The sequence below is a fragment of the Nansenia antarctica genome (genome assembly GCF_963989245.1).
Source record: "Nansenia antarctica genome assembly, chromosome: 19".
Lineage (NCBI taxonomy): Eukaryota > Metazoa > Chordata > Actinopteri > Argentiniformes > Microstomatidae > Nansenia > Nansenia antarctica.
The window spans coordinates 23980235-24007333 of record NC_137692.1 but is presented as its reverse complement, the minus strand read 5'-3'; the positions used below and the strand labels follow the sequence as shown (position 1 = coordinate 24007333).

Genomic DNA, 27099 nt, shown 5'->3' with positions numbered 1-27099 from the left:
CCGAGCAGTTGTCTTACGGGGTCTGCCGGACCTGGGCTTGTCAAAAACATCTCCAGTCTCTTCAAATCTTTTTCTTATTCTTTGTACTTGACGCTGAGACACATTGAAGGTGTCAGCCACCTCAGCAGTGGATCTGGTCTTCAGCCTCTTGATAATCAACGCTTTGGTCTCAGGGTGAATCTTAGGCATGTTGTCAGAGGTCAAGTTGCAGTTGATGTGAAGGTCTGGTGTGCTGGGGTTCTTTTTATACACACCCACTAATTGATTGATCAATTATTGATCACAAGTGAGGCTGTAATCTAGGATTGGGTGCATCATATGACAAGGCGACAAGACTTTTGTCTTTGCAAAAACTGACTCAGTGGGCTTTACCAAGCTGTGAACGTTAGAATGCTTTTCAGCAGTTTCGTTTTGCACCAAAACATTATTTCAAAAGCTGTTGGGATTGAATTTAGCCATTTCTTGTAAACATTTTTTGATTAGAAATATATTTGAGGGGCACTTAAGGTCAACTTGTACCCAAGCGACAAGACTTTTGTCAGGGGCTGTAGAAGCTACAGTAAAGATCATAACAAGTATAGCAGAGATTTGCTGTTCCTTAACCCTGTCCCCAAGGCTGTCCCCTGCACACCTGGCCTTAGTGAGAGTAAATAAGTCATTTGTCCTTATTTGATTTCAGCTAATCACACGACTGCGAGATGGACCTCTGAATCAGAGGGGGGGGGGCGGGTGATTGGTTGGTAGATTAAGCTGATTAAGTCAATGGCAACATATTCTTAGTCCTTGCAGTGTTTCCTCTACATGCATTTATTGGTGGCGGGCCGCCACGATGGAATTTCCTCCGCCACGAATTGATTCAGTCCACAAAAAAAAAAAAAAAAAAGTTCTCAAAAAAAAAAAAAAAAATGAACATTTTAGCTGATTAAAATATATCTGATCCTAGATCAGCGCTATAATGGATGTTGACTAAAAGTGCACCTAAATCCACGCCTATCTCTCTCTAACCGCTGATCCAAAATCAGATTAATGACATTCAGTTGACGACGTGACACAAGGGCTCCTGATTGGTCTAAATGTGAACTGTGGTATTATTGTTATTGTGTACAGGCCACCGTAGTGACATCCGGGGGGTATTCCATCAACATCGCTAAAGGGAAAATCCAGGTTTAGTCTGATAAATCTCGCGAGAGTTCTTACAAATATCCAGGCATATTCTGATAGGTCTCGCGAGAGTTATCAAAAATAAGCCAGGATTTTCTTTTAGCGACGTTGATGGAATACCCCCCAGGTCAGGTGGGCAGGTTACGACGAGACAACAAGAGACCGGTATTGTAGAGCTTACAGAGCGAGTTAAAATAAAGACACTTACATTGAAATACAGAAGGACTCACGTGTATGTTTAATAGAATAACACGACATGGTGTCAGAAGTCCTGTAAGTGAGTGTTAAGAGTTAGATCGGCCGACAAGTGTCATTTGAGCTCGTGACGGTGAGAAGGGAGAAGAAAAGATGGATGCTAATGCTAACGCGGGAGCAGCTGCAGTCCAGAGAACGGCGCCAGTTTCAAGTGCTACGTTAGCAGACATTAGCAAGTCAAAAAACGATTCTTATGTGCCGTCACTTTAGCAACGACACAGTATTGTCAAGGGGAAAAGAAGGGGAGACGATTTTTTTATTGACAACGGAATTACATGCTGGAAAAACATGCAGCTAAAATTCAGGGAACATTTGGACAATAAGAGACACACGGGAGAAGTACGGGAAAACAGGGCTCATGTGGGTCTCATCAAAGGTAAGAGTTTGTTTTCTTTAACTAAGCTGTTTACCGAATGCTCCATCTGACTGTGATTTTACTTCTGTAATGTGGTGGGTTGACATAATTCACGCACGGAACTATAGGTTGAGACTATTGTTCCGTCCGTAGTACCCAAGTTGTTTAGACTGTTCTATTTACTGCTTGAGTGTGTTGTTGACAATCGTTCATGTCCTTCATTAAACGTTTAGCTTTGTCATTTGATACGCCGCCTACGACTACCATCTCTCTGCACTACAGTAAACAGTTAATCAGTAACGTTAGCCGCTTTTGTGCTCATGTAGGCCTACTTCGTATTATATTATAGCTGATGATCTTTGTGTGTGTATGTGACTGTCAGTCACAAGTTTATATTCTGTATATTCATTATTTTATTTTTTTGGCCATCCTCTAGTTTTGGCTGTGATTAGAAAAAAAAAAAAGAAAAAAAAATCGCTGTTTTGAGCGCGCGTGCACGCGAAAAAAATCGCGCGCGGTCACGGACACCCGCCACCATTGTAAAAATTCCTGGAGGAAACACTGCCTTGTATTGTAAACTACGTAATGCCATGTTTGATACCTTGGGGGTAGTCCACCAGACCTTCAGAACGCAAGTCGTGAGTTTAGAATGATAAGGTTCTATCTCCGTTTAGAATGATAAGGTTCTATCTCCGTTTAGGGCAGTTCAGAGATATTGAGCGTCAAAGTTTTTACATTCCATTATGTTTTGTGAGATGGAACCTTTGTATTTTATTAATTACTAACTCAAAAATTTCAACATTTGAAAAATAACACCACACAGGCATTAATAAACACCTAATGGATCAGATTATGTAAAAAACTAAATTTTGACAAAAACGGAGATAGAACCTTATAATTCTAACGTCACAAACTCGCAATCTGCATACAGAGAGTGGTGCAGCCGTGGCACTAAAGGTGGGCCACCAGCATGGCTAAGGGTCTCAAATGAGAGGCGCATCCTGATAGGGCAGACAGTGACACAGTCAGTAAGGCTCATCCTGATAGGGCAGACACAGTCAGTAAGGCTCATCCTGATAGGGCAGACACAGTCAGTAAGGCTCTTGTAGAGTCCACAGCAGCCTATCTGGCTCTGGTGGTCAAATGTAGTGTAGAGCACTGGCTGCATGAGCAATAAGGTGAAGATAGAGATTTGCCAATAAACTGTCAGTGATATTATCAGCCAATAAACCTGCAGGAGAGACACCTATATCAGTTACGTCTGTGTTTGCTGCGAAACAAGTGTCCTCTTTGAGGATAATAAAAGTTGTATCTTTCCTCCTCTCTCCTCTTTGTGAACAGGGTATGAAATGGAAGTGGCTGCGTTTGTATGAAACAGGAAGAGGAAGTGCGCAGGCAACCAGGAAGTGTCTCAGCAGGGGGTTTGTTCAGTGTTTGGCTGATTGCGGTGTCACTGTTAATCATCTGGTTTCTCTCTCTCTCTCCCAGGCAACCAACACCTCGCCCACTCATTCCCAGTCACTGCTCTCTCTTCCCACGGAACACAGTCACAGTGACACACACACACACACACACACACACACACACACACACACACACGTCTCACACGCGACACGGCACACAAACACACACAAACTGGTTTAGATGGACTACTCTAGTGTGAACTAAACAGTGAGTTATACAGTTACAGAGGAAAAGTATCATTCACTTGAAATGGAAATGTGCCTAATATAGATGAAAACAACCAAAAGAAGCAGACCGTGAACCCCCCGCCCCCCCCCCCCACACACACACACACACACTCCTAACTATGTGTAATTAAAGGAGACTGGGGAAAACCACACAGTAAAATGATCTGTATTGCTTCAAAATCTAAATCAAATCTAAACCAACATAAATAGATGGGAAAACCTCTAGGGCCATGTTGTAGAGAAAATCTGCAGGGCACCATGACAGAGGCCTGTCCACCACTCTGTGTAGTGTGTAGAGTAGTTAGTGTGTAGTGTAGTTAGTATATAGTGTGTAGAGTAGTTAGTGTGTAGAGTAGTTAGTGTGTAGTGTAGCATGGCTGCTCTATGAGTAGGCTATACCCACAGTAGAGTGCTTAATGTGTAGTGTGTCAGTTAGTGTGTAGTGTAGTTAGTGTGTAGGGTAGTTAGTGTGTAGTGTAGTTAGTGTGTAGGGTAGTTAGTGTGTAGTGTAGTTAGTGTGTAGAGTAGTTAGTGTGTAGAGTAGTTAGTGTGTAGAGTAGTTAGTGTGTAGTGTAGTTAGTGTGTAGAGTAGTTAGTGTGTAGAGTAGTTAGTGTGTAGTGTAGTTAGCGTGTAGTGTAGTTAGTGTGTAGTGTAGTTAGTGTGTAGGGTAGTTAGTGTGTAGGGTAGTTAGTGTGTAGGGTAGGTAGTGTGTAGGGTAGTTAGTGTGTAGAGTAGTTAGTGTGTAGTGTAGGTAGTGTGTAAATTAGCTAGTGTGTAGTGTGCTACACTAGCTTCTCTACACGCTAACTACCCTACACGCTAACTACCCTACACGCTAACTACCCTACACACTAACTACTCTACACACTAACTACACTACACGCTAACTACCCTACACACTAACTACCCTACACACTAACTACACTACACACTAACTACACTACACACTAACTACACTACACACTAACTACCCTACACACTAACTACCCTACACACTAACTGACACACTACACATTAAGCACTCTACTGTGGGTATAGCCTACTCATAGAGCAGCCATGCTACACTAGACACTAACTACTCTACACACTATATACTAACTACACTACACACTACCTACACTAGACACTAACTACCCTACACACTAACTACACTACACACTAACTACACTACACACTAACTACACTACACACTAACTACCCTACACACTAACTACTCTACACACTAACTACACTACACGCTAACTACCCTACACACTAACTACACTACACACTAACTACACTACACACTAACTACCCTACACACTAACTACACTACACACTAACTACACTACACACTAACTACACTACACACTAACTGACACACTACACATTAAACACTCTACTGTGGGTATAGCCTACTCATAGAGCAGCCATGCTACACTAGACACAAACTACTCTACACACTATATACTAACTACACTACACACTACCTACACTACACACTAACTACTCTACACACTATATACTAACTACACTACACACTACCTACACTACACACTAACTACTCTACACACTACCTACTCTACACACTACCTACCCTACGCGCTAACTACCCTACGCGCTACACATTAAGCACTCTACTGGGGGTACAGCCTACTCCTAGTGCAGCCAAGCCATCCCTATAGACAATAGCGTCTTTGTGTGTGTTCCTGTTATGTGAGGGGGCTTCCTCCCTCCTAACCAGCCGAGCTGCAGCAGCTCTCCGCTGTAATGAAGTGATGATGGAAATTAATATCCCAGAGGAACGGTTCAGACAGATGAAACGAGAGGAGCCATAACTTGTGCGATAATTAAAGTAGAAGGAGGAAGAGTAGAGAGGGTGATTCACCTCCTCTTCCTCCTCCTCCTCCTCCTCCTCTGTCAGACGCAACCGTTCCAGTTTCTCTACCAGGGGAGGCCGGGGAAGGTAGAACATCAGAGGACAGACTCGGAGTGTTAGGGAACATGTGTTTGATAGCGTTCCTCGTTCCCTTTCCGTGCATCACACTGTCAGAGACCAGCCCCCGTGTTCTCCATCTCCACCAGCCTCCCCAGCCTCTCTCTCTCTCTCTACAGATGAATAGAATTTAGAACACTAAAATATGGAAATTCTACCGCCACGGTTTTTCATGTTCATCAAGGTTCAAATAACAGAGTTGGGTGCGTGCGTCCTCTGCATTCAGAAAAACAACATATGAAAATCAACCGGAGGAGGTTTTGTTTTCTGACCTTGTTAAAGGCCTATGGGTTTTACAGAGGTAATATTATTAGCTACATCCCTGTATTGATACTACTTCCCTATGCTGGCTCGACCTCTCTCCCTATTTGCATGGCCAGCCTGGTCTCGCTACGTCGCTTCTGGGTTTCTGTGTAAAGTGTGTGGGCACAGCTGAGGTGATGTCGTCTGTTCTCATTTAGACCTGAGAGAAGAGAGGCAGCTAGATGCAACAGCAGTGTCCTCCGGACCACACACAAACACACACACACACACACACACACACACACACACACACACTCACACACACACGCACACGCGCACACACGCACACACGCACACACACACACACACACACACACACACACAGACACACACACCCTCATATGTTCAAACCACAACATCTCTTTTTGTTTCTCTCTTCTCTGTGCTCCGACTCTACTACTGTGTGTGTGTGTGTGTGTGTGTGTGTGTGTGTCTGTGTGTGTGTGCGTGTGTGTCTGTGTCTGTGTGTGCGTCTGTGTGTGTATGCATGTGTCTGTGTGTTGTGTGTCCGCTCATGGGTGTGTGTGCAGGCATGTGTGTGTGTGTGTGTGTGTGTGTGTGTGTGTGTGGACGCCTGTGGTATGTTACCTGGGTTGCGAGTTCTCCTCGTACATGCGCTCCTTGCCCTCCTTAAACAAGCTGATGGTCTGCTTGGTTTTCTTGGTGAGGTTCTCCATGAACACTCTGAAGTACTCGTTGTCCCCCAGCGTTTCCATCTTGCCCTCGTAGCGAGACAGGATGGTGCGGAGGTGCTGGTAGGTGTCTGGCAGAAGGTCCAGGATGTAGGGAGGACTGTTCTTGAGGGCGAGCTTAGGGTTCTGACATAGCCTAACCACCTAGGAGAGAGGAGAGGAGACATTTACATTTTTTACATTTTTGGCATTTAGCAGACGCCTTATTCCAAAGCGACTTACAATCAATACATTTGAATACTAAGCAAGTGAATCATCAATCCACCATTCGTAGCAGGAAGAGTAATCCAGCTCAGGCCCGGGGCCACTGATAGAAGGAAAAACCTTCTTCTATCACCTTCTTCTAAAACCTAGTTTTTTTTGTTTTTTTTTACACTGGAGAAACAGTACAAGGGGGGCAATAGAAGTTCTTAGGGACACAGTAGAGGGGAAAGCGGGTGTCTTTAGGAGACGCAGTGCTGAGGGGCAGAAGATGTCTCAGGAGACGAGGCAAGGAGAGAAGAAAGGAGAGAGGTCAGTGTTCAGTGTTCGGACAGTGACTCTCAGGTCTTAGCGAAGAAGCGATTCCATGATTTTAAGCCCTTCAACAGTGAAGAGAATGAAATATTAGACTCATCTCAGGCTTGTTGCTTGCTGTTGGTCATCTATCTTAGAACACACACAGGCGTTTTGTTTCTGTATATGGTATCTTTAGGTGGCCAACAATCATTTATTTCCGACTGAGGAAGAAATGTCCCAAATAGTGCAAAATAACCTATATATATGTTACGGTACATGTGGGAATACGGTACATGTGGGAAAACTAGGGTTAGGGTTAGGTGCTAGGGTGACTTGGTACATGCTGGCATGTCTAACCCTACCCCTAACCCTACCCCTAACCCTACCCCTAAGCCTAACCCTAACGCTAACCGTAGCACCCTAGCACTAACCCTAGTTTTCCCACATGTACCGTATTCCCACATGTACCGTAACATATATATATATATATAAAGTGTGCAGGTAGCTTCTTCCCTCCTCCTCTCTCTATCCAACCTCAAGACTGGAGACAGAGACCATGACACTATCCACCCTCCCCAACCCACTCTGGGGTCAATGTCAGGAGTTTATATATATATATATCCCATTATTAGGGTTGGGTACCGTTTGGGTTTTATCCGGTACCGGTACCTAACCGATACTTTAAAAACGGTACCGGTACCGAAACGGTACTTAATTCGGTACTTTTGATTTTTTTAAATGACATAATATATATATATAATAATAACACGGTCGACAAAATTAAACAGCTTTTCACTTTTTTATTGCTGAGGCACAATATACGTATATTAGTTAAATATAAACTCAAATTAAAATAAATGAAAATAAAACTCCTGCTGACTGAGGCACAATATACATATATATAATATTACAGTGAAATATACACTCAAATTAAAATAAATTAAAATAAAACTCCCACCTCAGCAATTATTTTGCAAAAAGATCAGCATATTTGCCTTCTCTGGCAAAATACGACACCTCTCTTGACTTTTTTATTGTCATTTTGACTTTTGTTTTGTTTTGACATAATTGTCTAATGGCACAGATTTATAAACATAAAGTAAACAAATATTGTTTGCTCGTCATCTAGGCCTATAACTGACTATATATAATACCACTGGCTTGTTTTGATTATAGTTTAGTTCTGTTTGATATTTCCGTGGATGTTATTGTAGCACTTACAAGAAGATATACCGATGATTGTCCGCGGAGAGCTGCGTATGCAAGACAACACTGAGAGCGAATCGAGTAATAAATGATCATTAGGCCATTTGGCATTCATTTCAAGGACTGTCACGTCCAAGAGAGAGGGATGATTCAGATAAACACAGGTGAATTGCGACGGTGGTCACAAACGCGATTGTGTGTGTGTGTTCACCTTTCCTGAATCCTGACTACTGTCTGAAGTGTTTGGGGGTGCGTTCGTAAATACGCTCAGGAAATCCGACCAGCACTCGTGGAACGCCTCTTGTCCAATCAAATTACTCGGTCGCTTTATGACGTTGAGCCCAGTGTGCGCTCCGGCGCTCTCGGAGCGAATTTACGAACGCAGCCCTCGCTGTGTTAGAGCTGGAGCCACAGAAATGGCGTCATCCCCTGCTTTATCTAGCGCAGTAGACAGCCTGTAGGAGACAATTTTGTTGGAGCTTTTGTTGTGAGGTCTTCTCGGTGACCTCGTAGCTAGGCTAGCTAGCGAAATTCGATAATATGATGATACACAACTGCTCAGCTCACTACCACGACACGCACTGAGTGGAAATTTAACAGGCGATGTCACGTCACGAGTCACAAGTTGACTGTTGCATGACACCGGACACCAGGGGGCGAGATAGAAAAGTACCGAAATGAGGCACCGAAATCTCCTTTGCAATTCGGTTCGGTACTATACCGAATGTAAAGTAACCGGTACCTACCGGTACCGATTTTCGGTACCCAACCCTACCCATTATAAAGGATTTTCTATGATGTTAAGTGTGAGGCCTAAACAAAAAAGCAAAGACTATCGTTTACGATATCTGAATGAGTGGATACCGACCTAGCGCATGTGGTATAACATAATTAACCTCGCTAACGGCTACACGTCATGCTGAAAGGGCAACCTAATAGATAACCCATTGAGAGAGAGAGAGAGAGAGAGAGAGAGAGAGAGAGTATAGGGATAAACCAACTGTTAATATGCAATGCCAACCCTTGATAGGATGCCCATACTAAGCTGCTGCCCACGCTAGCGCACCACGGTTCCAGCAGGGTGGTTTGGAGAGTTCAGTTGTATCCAGATGTGGGACATTCATTCACTAGGCCCATCAGATAGAATACAAACTTGAGAAACCAACGGTGTTTAGCTACAAATGTAGCCTAAAGAAACAGGCCAAGGAATGGCCAAGGCCCCTGTGCATCAGTAGCCCCTTAGACCTTTGAAACAGAAGAGTCGAGTGCAAGTGATGTTGACTGGAAAACCATAGCAGTATCTTTTTAGCAGGCTACGTGAACTTACGTTAACTCTCAAAAGACGTTCACGTACTGTACCTGTACTGCAATTAAATGGTAAATGGACTGCACTTATATATAGCGCCTTTATCCAAAGCGCTTTACAACGGCCTCTCATTCACCCATTCACACACCAATGACGGCAAGCTGCCATGCAAGGCGCCGGCCGGCCCGCTCACTGGGAGCAATTTGGGGTTCAGCGTCTTGCCCAAGGACACTTCGACATGTGGCCAGCCGGGGCTCGAACCGCCGATCTGCCAACCTTGCGATCATTAGACGGCGGCTTTACCTCCTGCGCCACAGCCGCCCAATTACTTTCCTTTCAACAGTCCTATAGTTGACACTTTTCCACTTCAAAGTTATTGTGAGTGGTCGGCTGCACTGTGGCACGTCTATATATACGCAGGCTGCGACTCTGAGGAGAGAAGAGCGGCTCATTTAGGGGGTTTGCCACCACATGTGTGGTGTGGTGAACCATAATGGGCTTATATGTGTCTCTCTCTCTCTCTCTCTCTCTGTGTGTGTGTGTGTGTGTGTGTGTGTGTTCTGAAAAAAGTTCTGGAGCTGGGCAAATGACACATGTCCATTGAAACAAGTAGGCACATAACATAGGCTATGTGTATGTCCGATCTATTCAAATCTGGTGTACATATCAGCAACAACAATGTAATTTCCGATCATTTCAATTTGATCAGCAGATAATCTTTTGCAGTAAGAGAAAACAAACGTTCAGTAGACCAATCAGAAGAGCACTAGCGTCTGTCTGCAGAGTGTCGGTGGAAGACTTTTCCGTCAGTCCCCAATTATTCTGATCAAACTGTGCAGGCTGCCTCTACTACCCCCATGGGATTGTGTGTCTCTCTCTCTCTCTCTCTCACACACACACACACACACACACACACACACACACACACACACACACACACACACACACACACACACACACTTTAAGTTACAGGCCTGTATTAAGATGGCACTTACTTAGAAATAACTGTGTAAAAGCTTTATTTCATGATCGTATATCAGGCTAATTGCACTTGCTGTTTTTTGGGGGGATTCACAGAATCAAGCATCACTATATGCCATTAGTATCATAAGTAGCCCTGTTAACACATAGTTACCAAACAAAAAAAGCTGAAACAGGGCTGTAAAACAAAGGGTTACAACACACACACACTTCCTCCACTTGGCGTGACGGCAGACTATTGGTTATAGACCGTGGGGAGAGCAGGTCACTTTCAGACACAGAAAGAGAGAACTGACAGTCATGTCATGTCACTTCTGCTTTTTCTCTGTTTGCGTGGACTGTAGCGTCTCCACAATGGAGCCAGCCTGGGAGACACAGCACTGCACAGGCAAATCAGATGAAAAGTGCTAATATATATGGCAACAACAATAAAAAAAAAAAAGAACAACAAAGTGTGGTGACGGGGAGGCTCTAACTAATAAGTATAGATGTTACGGTACATGTGGGAAAACTAGGGTTAGGGTTAGGTGCTACGTCGACTTGGTACATGCTGGCATGTCTAACCCTAACCGTAGCACCTAACCCTAACCCTAACCCTAACCGTAGCACCCTAGCACCTAACCCTAACCTTAACCCTAACCCTAACCGTAGCACCTAACCCTAACCTTAACCCTAACCCTAACTGTAGCACCCTAGCACCTAACCCTAACCCTAGTATTCCCACATGTACCATAACATAGACATCTGTAGGGCAGGATTACACTTAGTCCTACACTGTAGTGGTCGCTTGACCATGTTCAATTGACTACCTACCTAGTACCTCCACCTGAACGTGCATTCTAGTCCAGGGGTAGGTTTAGAGGTTTAGACTAATCTGTGTTAGGGAAAGCAACACACAGAGAAAGAAAGAGACACAAAAGAGTGTCTTGTTCTCTTAACCACCGACCTCTTAATTCAGTGTGAATCTCACACAGGAAACTAGGGGTCAAGCTGCTAGCTAGTTACAACAGTTTCCAAGAAGTACTGCAAAAAAACATATCTAACCTAACTCTTCTTTTTATATTATCCCACCGGGATTAGTTACTGTTCGTGTCGATGCTGTGCACTGGAATCTGCTCTGGATACATAGCCTATATGTTGAGGGTTCAGCTAAATAGATGTCTAGCTATGCAGCCCTTTGTGGACTTTCTTGAAAGTTTAGCTTCCTCGCAAATGAAGACTACTGAATGGCATTGCTTTGATGATGATTTGAGCCCTGCTATGCTATGTCTTGTCTTGCCACACACACCAGCTTTGCATTGCATGCTAATAATGAAATGATGATTGATTGGGTTCTGCTAACTTACCTGTCAAGACCCATCAGTGTTGACTTGCATTGTTAACAAGAAGCTAGTTAGCTAGACAGCTGATGCATGCATACAGAAAAACGTGCAAGGTAGCTTGCTTGACTCCTACTACTAACTGTACAGTATGTGCATTAGCTGCTGATTAGGTAGTTCTGCTAAGAGAGAGAGGCCCATGCATGTCTTGGTAACATTACATCTTCTCTGTGCTACTAGCCTCTGTGCTAGTGATCTAGCCAATTAGCCCAGGCTAGCTTCCTCCCTGCCTGCCTTGCCTTGGTGACACACACAGATCATATGCATAATGCATGGTTATTAAATCAACCCACCTTGTCCATCAGCTTCCAGCATTTCTCCACCGTCTTCTTGTCCACCGCCCCGGGCTGGTGATGGAGGTGGTGGTGGTGGTGGTGGGGCTGGAAGGCATCCTTCATCATCCCGATCAGCCCTCCTCCTCCTCCCTTCTTCAGGTTGCTGCCTGCCATGTTCAGCTGGCTCCTAGTGGGGGGGTCGGCCAGGGTGTGTGTGTGTGTGACAGTGGAGGTTTGGACCCAAACAAGACAGAGAGAGAGAGGGGGAGGGAGGCAGAGAGAGAGAGGGGGAGGGAGGCAGAGAGAGAGGGGGAGAGGGAGGGTGGGAGAGAGATTGGGGGGGGGAGAGAGGGAGAGATTGGGGGAGGGGGAGAGAGATTGGGGGGGAGGGAGGGAGGGAGGGGGAGAGAGATTGGGGGAGGGGGAGAGAGATTGGGGGGGGGGGACCTCCTCCTTATTAAGCGATGATTCAGCAGCACCCCCCGGCGAGGACAGCGCCCAGCCGAGCGCCCGGATTTGAGCAATGCACAAGGGAGAGATCTATCGATGCAAGAGTCCCATTAGCACCCCCACCACCCACCCACCCACCCACCCCCCAATAGTTCCCTGGAGCCTCTGTCACAGTGACTGTAGCGGTGTTGCAATGTGCAAGCTGCAATGCAACCTGCAGGCAGCCTCCTGGTTGCTCAGAAGAACCAAGAGCAAGAACCAAACACTGCCTGGGCTAGTTAGTTAGATAGCAAGCCAAACCAACGAGAGTCTGTGTCAATCCGTTTAGTAGAGGAGGGTGAGGGGCTATCGTTTCTCTCTGCGCGAGCGTCTTCGTGCAACCAGTGGCCCGGGTTCCCTTGTTGTGCAGCTGCGCTCGCGCGTTCGTTTTCTTCTTAACAATTTAAATTACAATTAATTCTTCTTACGGAAAGTTGTATGTCACTGAGCACTGAGCATAGAAAGGTTTGTTCCAACAAGCCTTATATGTATCTCTCTCTCTCTCTGCTGGAGGACAATCTGACGCCAATGCATGACGCCAATAATGCATAATACAACAAAATATCTCCGTTTTTGATGCAACACAGCGGTTGATGCGGAACATGTGTTGAATAAATAAAAATGAGGGTAAAAAAAAAAGATCACTGTCTTCTGATAGATAGATCTGTCTTCTATCTGGGTGTATTGTTGCCCCCTGCTCCTCTGCTCCGTGTGCGTGGCCCTGCTGCTTCCTGTTCTGCCCCTTCCGTTTGACAGAGCCTCAGCCTCGCCCTCGCGCACGCGCACGCCCCCTCCTCCCCTCCCCCTCCCTGCTGCAATGACGTCATAGTCGCACCCCCAAACTCCTCCTCCTAACCACGCCCTCCTCCTCCTAACCACGCCCTCTTCACGCGTGACCGTGAGGGGAGAAATGCAAACACGGCGCGCGCGTATGGAGGATTTTTTTTATTTTTATTAACAATAAATATATAGATAAATAAATGAGTGTATGAATAAATAAGTGGAAAACAATGTATTTCCTTATACTGTGTGTATTCATTCATTTATTTGTTCATACATTCATTTATGTGTCTATATATTTATTGTTAATTTTGACAGACTTGGTCCTCCATACGCGCGTAGTCCAACCAGAGTATGGGTTATTATGCATAAGCAAGCCAATACAGTCAAACCACTGTCCCCATATACTACTACTACTTTGGCTTACAGTGAAGGCTTGAAGCATTTCATATAATAAAACAATAGTAACTACCGCTGGGGTTTGTAGTTTTAGGGTTTCCATCCATCCATCGATCTACTCTATGAATCAAACACTGTATCGTGACGTTAGAATTATAAGGTTCCATCTACATTTTTGTCAAAATTGAGTTTTTTTACATAATCTGATCCATTAGGTGTTTATTAATGCCTGTGTGGTGTTATTTTTTTAAATGTTGACTTTTTTTGAGTTAGTAATAAATTAAAATAAAATACAACGGTTCCATCTCACAAAACATAATGGAATGTAAAAACTTTGACGCTCAATATCTCTGAACTGCCCTAAACGGAGATAGAACCTTAGAATTCTAAGATCACGAAGTGTATCAACATCTACTGCTTGGAATGAGCACTTTTATTGCTTATTTGTAAACTGAATGATACTTCAACAACAATACATGAGAAATGTTTTTATCATGGCTGCCTGCAACGGCTGATTCATTCCCAAACTATGCATATTTTCCATGGCCCAGGCCTAAAGAGCATTTTGTGGTTTTGTTTGCCACCCTCTCATATTGAAAAGCACTCACTGCTCAGATTTTTCAGGTGTACTTTCAGGCTGTGAATCTCCCGTTCTACCACATCCCAAAGGTCGTTCTATTGGATTCAGATACGGTGACTGGGAAGGCCACTGAAGAACACTGAACTCATTGTCTTGTCAGGTTCCTGAAACCAGTTTGAGATGACTGTTGCTTTGTGACATGGTGCGTTATCATGCTGGAAGTAGCCATTAGCAGATGGGTACATTGTGGCCATGAAGGGATGCACAACACATGGTCAGCAACAACACTCAAACAGGCTGAGGCATTCAAGCAGTGATTGATTAGTATTAATGGGCCCAAAATGTGCCTAGAACAAATGTGCCTAGAAGGTACATGGAACATGGAACTCTATGTGTAATTCTAAAATGGAACCCACAAGGCAGGAGGAAGAGGAAGACTGTAGAACCACCTGGAGAAGATCCACAGAACAGGAGATGAAGGCGGAAGGGCTGTCATGGCAACAACTGGATCAGAGAGAGAGCACAAGACCGGAGAGGATGGAGGGGTTTCATCCATGGCTTATGTTCCCTAGGGAATTGAATGGCCTGGGTAAGTAAGTAAGTACTATGAGAAGGTGTATAGGTGTTCCTAATAAAGTGTACAGTGAGTGTGATGTTTTTCTCTGCTTTCAACAACTTATGTCAGCCAGATCCACTAACTCCCTCTAGTGTTGAAAGAAATGAACGTTCACATTTCAGGATGAGCATCATCATGATCCACATTAATTAAATAGTGTTTTTCGTAAGCGTACTGAAATTGTTTGTTTTTGAAGGGTTTTCTTCGGTTGGAGACATATTATATCACAGTACATTTGAGTCATCCTGTGTAGATTCATTCAGTTGTTCAGAGCTGCTTTCAGTTTTTAATTCAGTGCTGGTTCCTTGCCTTTCCTTGCTGTGGTGTACTGCCTTTTCTTAGTGTGTTCAATACTTTTTTCCTGTTTCATTCCACTTTATAACTCATAACTTTATTTACATATGACAGACTTTAATGTTTAGATTTTTTGGTCTGGATTGCTTGAGTTATTAATACCAAAGTCTAGTGCAAATTTCACTTGAACAGGCTCATTGGAAATACATTTAACCTCTCTGTAACCTCTCTGTGACCTTTTAACCTCTTATCACTGTTTGAGTGATGTCCATCCTTTGACGTGTGTCAAACGTTAAAAACAAAGCTGTAACCCTCCTGAGCCTCAAGGCTTTATTGTTTAATCTCTCTCTCTCTCACTCTCTCTTTCTCTCTCTCCCTCTCTCTCACTCTCTCTCTCTCTCTCTCTCTCTCTCTCTCTCTCTCTCTCTCTCTCTCTCTCTCTCTCTCTCTCTCTCTCTCTCTCTCTCTCAGTTGCCTGGCGAGGGAGGACTTTATCACAGCTGATGAGAAGGTACAAACCAAACCCCTAACCCTCCAGTTCATTCATAATGCCATTTAGCTGATCCAGCTTCTATGTGAAGCCATCTACAGTACAGAGAGATACATTCATGATCCACAACCATACTTCCTCTACAATGGGTAACTGTTAGTCTGACTTTGACGTCACCCCATTGAAGTTGAGATTTAAAGTGGTTTACGTCGTTAGGGTTAATGTCATTCTCCAATGCACTCTCTTTCTCTCTCTCTCTCTCTTGCACTTCTTCTTCTCTCTCTCTCTCTCTCTCTCTCTCTCTCTCCACACACACACACACTCACTCACACACATGCATACTATTACATACTACTATTGCTACTACTATATTTACCTTCCCAATCTTTCCCTACGCATTTTATTGCACTATCTACGGCTATATTCTGTGTATATGTGACAGCAGCTGGTGAAAGCTGGAACAAGTCGGCAACCGATCAAATGTTCTGAGTTTTATTCTGCGACTTTCATTGCGATGCAATGGATTGGGTGAGTAATCCCCACTACTACCTAGTTAGTGTAGAGTACCGGTAGTGGGGATTACTCACCGAATCCATTGCATTGCAATGTTTTGGCTTGACTAGCGAGTGTGTCATTGATTTTCAACAAAACTGACATTTATTTACATGTTTCAGAGCAGTGGGGATTACTCACTGAAGCTGAGGAACGCAATATATTCAGCTTGTCGTGAGCTTAGAATTATGGTTCTAATTAAGGTTCTATCTCCGTTTAGGGTAGTTCAGAGATATTGAGCGTCAAAGTTTTTACATTCCATTATGTTCTGTGAGATGGAACTATTGTATTTGATTAATTACTAACTCATAAATGTCAACATTAAAAAAAATAACACCACACAGGCATTAATAAACACCTAATGGATCAGATTATGTAAAAAACACAATTTTGACAAAAATTGAGATAGAACCTTATAATTCTAACGTCACGAAGAGACAACCACAACCTTTGTGTGGAAAAACCTGTCAGCAGTGTAGGGGGAAGTATGAGTATAAATTAATCTAATCAAAGAATAATTCATCACATAATATGTGCAAAATGTCATAGTTTTTTTAATGTCAGCCAATAATTAATACATACTGCCATACATGCCAACATTGGCATGGAGGATTCAAGACTGACATTTTTCATAAATAATTAATACCTGGAAGGGAATCATAAGTGGCTGTGCTCTGAGAGTCTCTGAGAGTCCACCACAATCCCATAGCGCCCTCTGTTGCTCCATAATGTGCCTGGAATGATTTACCATCAGAGCTTTTACCATCTTTCCCCTCGCTTCCTTCTCAAAACCCATTGGATGAGAAGGTCAGAAGGGAGGAGCCTGGGACAGAGGGGAGGAGCCTGGGAGCCTGAGGGGAGGAGCCTGGGACCTTCCCCTCAATGAGTTAGGATGTGAGGAAGCAAGGAAAGTCTTTGGAGATTTGGCCAATCTCACTGTTCTCAAACAAACAACCATCTTCCAACAATGTTTTCTTTACATAGGATAGGAATCCATGTGTCTCTGCTTACTGTGCCACTAGCAACTGTTTGAGGTACTGGTCTAGTAGTCATTGTTGTCATTATTGTCATGTCAAATCCATCATGTAACATTACAATGTTATTACCACTCAATGCCTAGGTGGAGTATATGCAAATTATTTGGGGGGACAACCACTTAATGTGTTTGTGTGTGGTGTGTGTGTGTGTGTGTGTGTGTGTGTGTGTGTGTGTGTGAGTGTGTGTGTGTGTGTGTGTGAGGGGGACCTCATGTGTGTGTGTGTGTGTGTGTGTGTGTGTGTGAGGGGGACCTCATGTGTGTGTGTGTGTGTGTGTGTGTGTGTGTGTGTGTGTGTGTGTGTGTGTGTGTGTGTGTGTGTGTGTGTGTGTGTGTGTGTGGGCGGGGGAGACCTCATGACCTCATGAAATCCGATTTCAGCAGCAACATACACACACACACAGTTAGCTTCAGTATATTACACATACAGCATATTGTCAGGCTTGATTGACACTGACACCTGGGAGCGCGATGTGAACCAATCCCTGATAATCTGAGGAACAGGGAGGACAGGCATGCACTTCTGGTGCCAAAAATAAAAGGGGCGGAGCCAACTTTGCACCCTAGACATTACACAAGCTGAGACCATTAAGGACAATGTGCAACCATGAGTCAAATACTACAGTTCAGTTAGTACAGCCCCCCAGTGTTTCCCAGCATAGACACAACATTTTAGCTTTTTAAACCATAACACAGTTTTTTACTATTATTTTTAAATGACTGGACTTTTTAAATAGGCACTACATTTTAATAAACACTGCTATGTCTGTCTGATTTTATTGTATGTATTTAATGTATGTGACCTATGTGTGTTTTTAATGTGGAAACTGTATGAAGCTGCACTTCTGCCTGTCAAAGGAGAATTTCTGTCACTGTGTGACACAATAAAGCAATCTTGAATCTTGAATCTTGAATCTTAAACTCCCCGGTGAACCACAAATATGTGTGGTTAATATTAATTAATAAATATTAATTTATTTTATTTTATAATTTAATCATCTATTTAGTGTTTCAGCTCCCCCCCCCCCCCTGCATGTCTGAAATGTTTCATACTTATTATTATTATTTACAAATATACCACAAGGTGGCAACAAATCAGTCCAAGGCTTTTGGCTGCATGTCAGTTCAGTTCACAGTGATCGACTACAATTGGTAATATACATGTAAATGGTAAATGGACTGACTTATATAACGCCTTATTCCAAAGCACTTTACAACGGCCTCTCATTCACCCATTCACACACACATTCACACACCAATGGCGGCAAGCTACCATGCAAGGCGCCGGCCCGCTCATTGGGAGCAATTTGGGCTTCGGTGTCTTGCCCAAGGACACCTCGACATGTGGCCAGCCGGGGCTCGAACACCGACTCTCCCTCCTGCGCCACAGCCGCCCGTGTTGTGTTTGTCAGATGGGGTCCCACATGTTTTGCAGTCGAAAATGGAAACTACTTAAACAGTAATGAGATTAAGTGGATTTCTCCTAAATCCTTTAATCTGTTCAGGAATGTGTGGCCTGGTGAACATGTTCAGACTGAGGGGATGACGGGTCATTAATGATGACTCATTAAGTATCACTGACCTCCGATATTATAACTCTGTCTCTTACCACTGGAATGATTCCAATCAGTTCCTGCTTTTACATTGTTCTTTGACTCCAACTCAACCTTGCTTGCATCAAAACCCTTCTTCATATGATCAGGACAGGTCCTCAAATTGGACAAAAGTTTACAAAAGTTCACTTCAGATCCAAGTACCAAAAATACCTATTATTAAGGCCTGTGGTGTAGCTGCTTCCCCACTGTGCTGCTCTATGCAGTTTGCACGCAGCTGACAAATACTTTTGAGAGAGATTGGGAGCATGCTGCCCCATTCCTGAACTATGAAGTGTGAAATTCCTCCATGCCTCGAGTATGGAGAGGAGACAGAGAGAGAGGGAGATAGACAGAGAGAGACAGAGAGAGAGGGAGATAGAGGGAGGAACAATAGATAGAAAAGAGGTCAAATAATATCCACGTCTCCAACAGTTACGTCATTACAGTTGTGTCAGGTCATCTCTCTCTCTCTCTCTCTCTCTCTCTCTCTCTCTCTCTCTCTCTCTCTCTCTCTCTCTCTCTCTCTCTCTCTCTCTCTCTCTCTACATGTCTGTCTGTCTGTCTGTCTGTCTCTCTCTCTCTATCTCTATCTCTCTCTCTCTCTCTCTCTCTCTCTCTCTCTCTCTATCTATCTATCTACATGTCTGTCTGTCTGTCTGTCTGTCTCTCCACAGTATCTAAAATCTCCATGCTCTCCCCTACAGAGAGAATCTTCCAGCACATTTCAAATTCAAAGAGGATTGTCCGCAGGTGTTCCCCCTCAGGCCCAGTCAACCATGGTGTGCCTGAAGGCTTTGTGCTTGGACCCCTCCTGTTTCCCATCTACATGATCCCCCTCGGCCAGATCATCCACCATCACGGGCTCAATTACCACTGCTATGCTGCTGATACTCAAACCTATCTGAGCCCTACTCCATCCTCCCAGCTCCCCCCTCAGTCCCTGGTCAACTGCCTGCACGAAATAATACATATAAACGTCAAATAATAATACATAATAATAATAATAAAATAAACTTGCATGTCATAACATTTTCTCAAACTGAACTGTCATCTGCAGTGGTAGGAGAAACTGTATGAGGAGATTGCAGAGCCAAGAGATTTGGTATAAAGGGAGAATAGTAAGGGAATAGTAAGGGCCCCAGGACGGTGCCCTGGGGGACCCCAGCGGTCAGGGCTCGTGGACAGGACAGCGACCCCCTCTCCACGTCAGCTGGTAAGGTGTTCCTGAGCCTGGTGCTGGTGCGGGTACGGACTCATGTACTCTCTCCCAGGTGGGAGGAGGGCAAACAGTCTGTGGCTGGGGTGAGAGGGGTTACACTTCTTTATGCATCTCCTCACTCATGTACAGGTGTCTGAGGCTCACAGTCCTCCAGTCAAGGGTAAAGAGTTCAGGCAAGTGGTTGGGGCTGCTGTTTACGTCAAACGACCCAACCCTGACAGTGACGCAGATCTCCAGTGAAGAGGTGTACTCGGGCACTTGAGGAGGAGTACTTGCGTAGTACGGTACTTGCCCAGCCCATCCTGTCTGAATACCACCCGGTAAAGCATTAACACCATACAATTACAAATTAATACAATGGATATTGTCCTCCCAGTTAATCGCTGTTAGTATTCTGGATTCCTGGTCGACATATCGTGAGTTTAGAATGATAAGGTTCTATCTCCGTTTAGAATGATAAGGTTCTATCTCCGTTTAGAATGATAAGGTTCTATCTCCGTTTAGGGCAGTTCAGAGATATTGAGCGTCAAAGTTGTTACATTCCATTATGTTCTGTGAGATGGAACCTTTGTATTTTATTAATTACTAACTAAAAAAAGTCAACATTTAAAAAATAACACCACACAGGCATTAATAAACACCTAATGGATCAGATTATGTAAAAAACTACATTTTGACAAAAATTGAGATAGAACCTTATAATTCTAACGTCACGACTTTGAGCTCCAGGGGGTGGTATCTGATGCACACAGAAGGACCACTAGAGGGAAGCCTAGTGACGTTACTAATTTACAAGTGGGTTAGTGGTGGCCTAGTCGAGTGTGAGTTGGAGTGGTGATAGGTCATGAGATCAAATCCCACCTGGGAACACCACCACTAGTGTGCCCTTGAGTAAGGCACTTACTCACCCTAAATTACTCTGTAATCTCTAATTGTAAGCGCTTTGAATAAAATATCAATGTAAACTCAAACTGTTGACCAGGAATTATGATAAGTGGTTGACTCTGGTTTGTTGAAAGTCTCCAGTCTGTTCCACAGAAGAAACATGCCATTGAGTAGCTTTGAACAGCATGGTATCTATTCCTTTGTCAGGGGTGCCAGCCAGGTATCCTGTGAAGCTAGTTATAAAGACAAGGTAAGATCAGGACAAAATGTCAACAGAATTTAGAATTATGAGTTGTGGGATCTTTTTGTTGTTGTTGTCTATTATCACATCAGTCCATGTCAAAACTCACTATTACCTTCCTCTCTCCCCTATTCTACCCATGTGGTTTGCAGGTGAAAGAGTTGCCCACTTATACAGATGTGGACTTCTGGAATAACATGCAACAAGAAGGTTTATGTCAGTGAGGAAGAGAAGGAAGAGAGGATCATGGACATGGTGAATAGAGATGTGGAGGTAAGAGTCATGCACAGACTGTGTGTGTGTGTGTGTGTGTGTGTGTGTGTGTGTGTGTGTGAGTGTGCTTGAATGTGCATGAACAGCCTGTTCCTCCTGCTCCTTCTGCGCCTCCTCTAGCACCTCTTCAGAAGCATCGCTGCCTGGCTACACAAACTCCTCCAAGCTCCTCGGCCCAGGGGAGTCTGACCTTCATGTGGACGTGTACGCCATTCAGAGTGCAGTGGATGAGTGAAAACAATTGAACCTAGCTTGAAGAAACATGTTTCTGTCTTATCTTTATTGACAAAAATCATCTTATTCAATGCTTCATAATAGGGGAGGGCTATGGCACAACGCTAATGAATCCTAATGACTTGTGAATGAATGAATGAATGGTCTTTATTGTCATTAATATAGTACAGGTACCATACAACGAAATTTGGGAGGGGGGGGCTCCCCTGGTGCTAGGAAAAAAAACTAAAAACAAGAAGGGAAAAGAGCTGGTTTACATAAATGTGTAGATGTACACTATCCACTATACTATACTATACAAATAAAACACTGTGCTGTACTCTATGCTATACCTATTCTAACATTTCCTATCTCTGAACCTTATGTACCCGAGGGTTGTCATATTGCACATAGTATTATTGCCCATTCATTTAAAGTGTCGCAGTTTGCAGGTTTGAAATGTTCACAGTTGTGTTTCAGTATTGCACTTGATTACAATCTAGTAGCTGCCATCAAATTGTCTAGATTGTCCAGGGCCTAGAACCTAGGTCTTTGCTGTGTTCAGGGCCTGAATGGCCCTGGGGTAGAAGCTGAGCTTCAGTCTATTTGTCCTTGCGAACATGGTCCTGAATAGACTTATGCCGGTATATTCTATATAAGAAAGGATTTGGCACTATAATACAGTATACTGTATACTGTATAGCCCCAGCCACTACACTGCATCTTAAGCAGAAAGTACCCATGAGCCTCTACTGTTGGGTAGACTCTCTCTCACTGCTTCTCTGTATTGTACTGTGGGTAGCCGTGGTAACAGACTAGCAGGCTAGCAGGTAGCCGTGGTAACAGACTAGCAGGATAGCAGGTAGCCTAAGCCCCAAATGGAGGTGTACTTGGGTCGTTGGGTTGTTGAAGAGAGTCATTCTATAAGAATTAGAAGGCCTGTTTTTGAAATGAGTTCACTGTGATGTTATGTGACTGGCTGAGTTTAATGTGTAGGCATACTACTACTAGATGTTTGTCAGTGTAGCTTAATGGCTAAACATGTTTTTTTTGTTGCCAAATGTTACCCTCCTCTCCTCTCCTCTGTATCTCTCTGTTGGACAGAAGTGTTTCTAGGATGTGTTTCTTTGTCTTAGTCTGTAGTCTTGTGTGGACGTTCAGTCAGCATTTTGTCATGGTTCTGTATTGGAAATCGTGTAGGTGGTTTGACCAGGTGGTTTGACCAAGGTCCTTGACCAAGGTGAACGTCCTCGGACCTCTGCAGGGGTGGTTAGAACACACAGGCCTTGGAGTTATGATCAGAAACACCTACGCAGATAAACAAACAACAACCACCTCATTTTTATATCCAGAGCAGCTGTTCAAAACCTTCATCCCTTCATGCTTACAGGGTTGAAATCGTCTGAAACACAGTTTAGAATTAGAATTTAGAATTTAGAACACACAAACCGACATTGTTGATAAAACATCGATTATGCCTACACATTAAACTGAGTCCGTCAGAGTTGGGGTTAGGGTTAGGGTGGACCCTAGTCCAGGGGTGGATCCTAGTCCAGGGGTTATCCTAGTAGTCCATCCTAAATAGCCAACTAGTATGAGTAAAACCAGCTTAGTGTTGATTGCTGACTCGCTCTCTCTCTCTCTCTCTCTCTCTCTCTCTCTCTCTCTCTCTCTCTCTCTCTCTCTCTCTCTCTCTCTCTCTCTCTCTCTCTCTCTTTCTGTGTCGGTCTCTTTCTCTTTCTCTTTCTGTCCGTCTGTCTGTCTGTCTGTCTGTCTATCTGTCTGTCTGTATAAAAATGGATTTGAATTCCCCAAGAAAGTCAAAGATGGCACCTGCTTGTATAGCAGATGGGAGGTTATATGACATGTCACAGCCACAGCCGATCCATCAGGGAGGGGGGGGGGGGGGGGGGTGGAGGGGGGGGGGAGGGGGGGAGAGGGGGGGGGAGGGGGGGTGGAGGGGGGGTGGAGTGCTCCATCATGGGGGGGGGGGGGGGCACACCAGGCCAGGCCGTATGACCTTTGAACCTAGGCTAAGGGCCCAATGAGGTGATGATTTGTTGATTACATAGTTTACAGCACTGTCTTGGCAACCAGTGGCAAAGTGGGGTGAAAGTGAAAATACATAATTGCTTTCGATTGATTTCTAAATCCAAACTGTTGGAATATAGAGCTAATAGTCAGCCAGATTACATAATTATGTTTTTCAAACAAGACTTCAGCAGCAGTGACTGGCACAATGATATGGTGGCTGATTCTATTAGGGGAGGCTGGTGGAGGCAGGTGGAGGCAGGTGGAGGCTGGTGGAGGTTGATTCTATCAGGGGAGGCTGGTGGAGGCTGATTCTATCAGGGGAGGCTGGTGGAGGCCTGTGGAGGCTGGGGGAGGTTGATTCTATCAGGGGAGGCTGGTGGAGGCTGGTGGAGGCTGGGGGAGGCTGGGGGAGGTTGATTCTATCAGGGGAGGCTGGGGGAGGTTGATTCTATCAGGGCACTGTTGTCTGTCCCGTGTTGCATAAACCCACCTACTGTAACGCCAAAGCAAATTCCTATATGTGTCAAGCATAATGGCAATAAATGTTATCTGAATCTGAATCTGAATCTGAATCTGAAAGGGGAGGCTGGTGGAGGCTGATTCTATCAGGGGAGGCTGGTGGAGGCTGATTCTATCAGGGGAGGCTGGTGGAGGTTGAAATGGGAGGATGGGCTCATTGTAACTGCTGAAGTCTTTGTTTTGATAGACGTCATTCTGACTCTTGTAATACGTCTACGTCATCTTGTAATCTTTATGACAGAATATGGAATCGACGTGGTTGAAGGTTTCAAAGGTCGTCCAAGATAACACTCATTCCTGCCTCGGCCTGCCCTGAGTCTGTCTGTCTGTCTGTCTGTCTGTCTGTCTCCTGTATAGTTCTGTCTGTCTGTCTGTCTGTCTGTCTGTCTGTCTGTGTCTGTTTGTCTGTGTATCTATCTGTCTGTCTGTCTCCTGTATAGTTCTGTCTGTCTGCCTGTCTGCCTGTCTGTCTGTCTGTCTGTCTGTCTGCCTCCTGTATAGTACTGTCTGTCTGTCTGTCTGTCTGTCTGTCTGTCTGTCTGTCTGTCTGTCTGTCTGTCTGTCTGTCTGCCTGCCTGCCTGTCTGCCTGCCTGCCTGCCTGTCTGCCTGCCTGCCTGCCTGCCTGCCTGCCTGCCTGCCTGCCTGCCTGCCTGCCTGCCTGCCTGCCTGCCTGCCTGTCTGTATGTATGTCTGTATATAATGATGGTGCACTGATGTTGAGTGTGACCATGCAATACCTATGATAGGAAAGGCCAGACTTGTTTTTAATGCCATTCTGTGATCAAAGAGACTGAAAGGTGTTATGGTGTGTAAAGTCTTTGATGTTGACATTGGTAATGTTGGGAATTAGTTCCACTACATGAAGCTCTATTAGTTTAATTACATTTTGCTGTAGCTTGGTGTAAGTTAAACTACACTCAGTTTGTGAGTTTAGAATGATAAGGTTCTATCTCCGTTTAGGGCAGTTCAGAGATATTGAGCGTCAACGTTTTTACATTCCATTATGTTTTGTGAGATGGAACCTTTGTATTTTATTAATTACTAACTCAAAAATGTAAACATTTAAAAAATAACACCACACAGGCATTAATAAACACCTAATGGATCAGATTATGTAAAAAACTCAATTTTGACCAAAGATTTAGATAGAACCTTATAATTCTAACATCACCAGATAGCAAATGGTGGAGTTGTCGGAGATGCCGGCAGGTGGCCATTCTCAGTCATAAAGCTCAGCTGGGGTCTCCTTCACCACCAACAGGGGAAGCGAGTGATCAAGGAAGAAGAATAGAATGGAGTGAATAGGTGGTGCGGTGAGTGTAGGGGGGTAGGGGGGCAGCATAGCAGTGTGAAGAAATGCAAAATAAAGGGCCAATTGGGGTTTCTGAAAAGACAGAGAGTGGAAAGTGTTACCCATCTTATATACACACCCTCAGCTCCCCAAACCCAGGTGACCCCACTTAGCCTCTATTGTATTCTGTGTGTGATTTTGAATTATTCGGTTGTATCCTGTGTGTGATGTGTGTTGTGTTGTACAGCCTTGGAAGCTGAATAAAAATGTCAATGTTTACCACAATCATTTACAATAAAGCTTAAGAACTTGAACTGAGTGATTATATATATAAGCATAATGAAGGAGCTGTGAGTCACACTATGAGGGAATATTCATTAGAAGTGTCCAGAGTACAGCAGGTTTCCATTCATATGCTGTGTGTGTGATTGTGAATTCTTTGACAGTCAGTGTGTGCAAGACCAGGGGAGGCCAGTGGAGGTAGAAATCAGAGGACAGTCTCATTGTAATGCTGTAATGAACGGAATGAGGAACAGTGTCAAAGCCAGAGCCTGGCCTCTGATTTCTACCTCCACCAGCCTCCCCTGGTAACAGGCCAGCAAGGCAAACATTCTATAGAATGTATAGAATTCTATATAGGCTTCCATTCTCTCTGCTGGACCATTGACTGACCCCAACGATCTCTAGATTGCAGTTAACCGACACAGCGTTTCTGGGACTGCTATCACATTCCCTGTTTCCTGTGTGAGCTAATCTTCAAATAGAAAGATAGGGAGGAAAACGAGAATTCTAGGTATGTTCAACATTGTCTCTGTGTGATATGATGATGTATCCTGCAGAAAAACTCTCTAGGTGAATGTTCTTGGTACTAGAAACTACAAATCCAGCGTTCACAATGTTTTCGAACGGCAGTTGGGAAAATGGAATGAGTTCACTGGGGGGAACACTGGTGGGTTCACACAGGCGAAATGAATGCTGAAATGATAGTATTTAACAACCAACAACAAGTTCATTTTCCCAGAATTCAGTTCCTGTCAAATTGGTTCAGCCCCATTCCTTCCACTGAGCCCAGGATGGTAACATGGGTACATGGTCCACATCATACCTACACAGACAGATCCCATGGTGAACACTCACATACCCACCCAGTTCTGAAGACTTGACTATGTTGATATCAAATCAAATAGACCCAAGCAGCCACACTCTGTGACCTGTAATAACGTCAAGATAATTCAAATTCCTAGATAGACGTTGAGCCATGGGGACCAAAGTCCGTCTGTGACAGAACAAGTGACAGCTCAACACACACCCTTTGACCTATTAATCACTATGGAGCGTGTACTGTAGATACAGTCACACACACACACACACACACACACACACACACACGGATACACACAAAAAGGTTTATACAACTGGACCTGGTGACTTCTCTGTGTGTGTGTGTGTGTGTGTGTGTGTGTGTGTGTGTGTGTGTCTGTGTGTGTGTGTGTGTGTGTCTTATCATAGATCTC

At 44.2% G+C, this 27099-nt stretch overlaps 1 protein-coding gene across 1 annotated transcript in view; it reads right to left on the bottom strand.

The window, feature by feature from the left end:
* cbl (Cbl proto-oncogene, E3 ubiquitin protein ligase) overlaps positions 1 to 12252 on the bottom strand; it is a gene marked incomplete at its 5' end in the record, with an annotated part of 47269 nt that extends 35017 nt beyond the window's left edge. The window contains 2 exons of the mRNA XM_080549251.1: positions 6330 to 6577; positions 12097 to 12252. Coding sequence (XP_080405377.1) covers positions 6330 to 6577; positions 12097 to 12252 — 404 coding nt within the window. The remainder of the gene's footprint in view (positions 1 to 6329; positions 6578 to 12096) is intronic.
* Positions 12253 to 27099: the final 14847 nt, after the last annotated feature.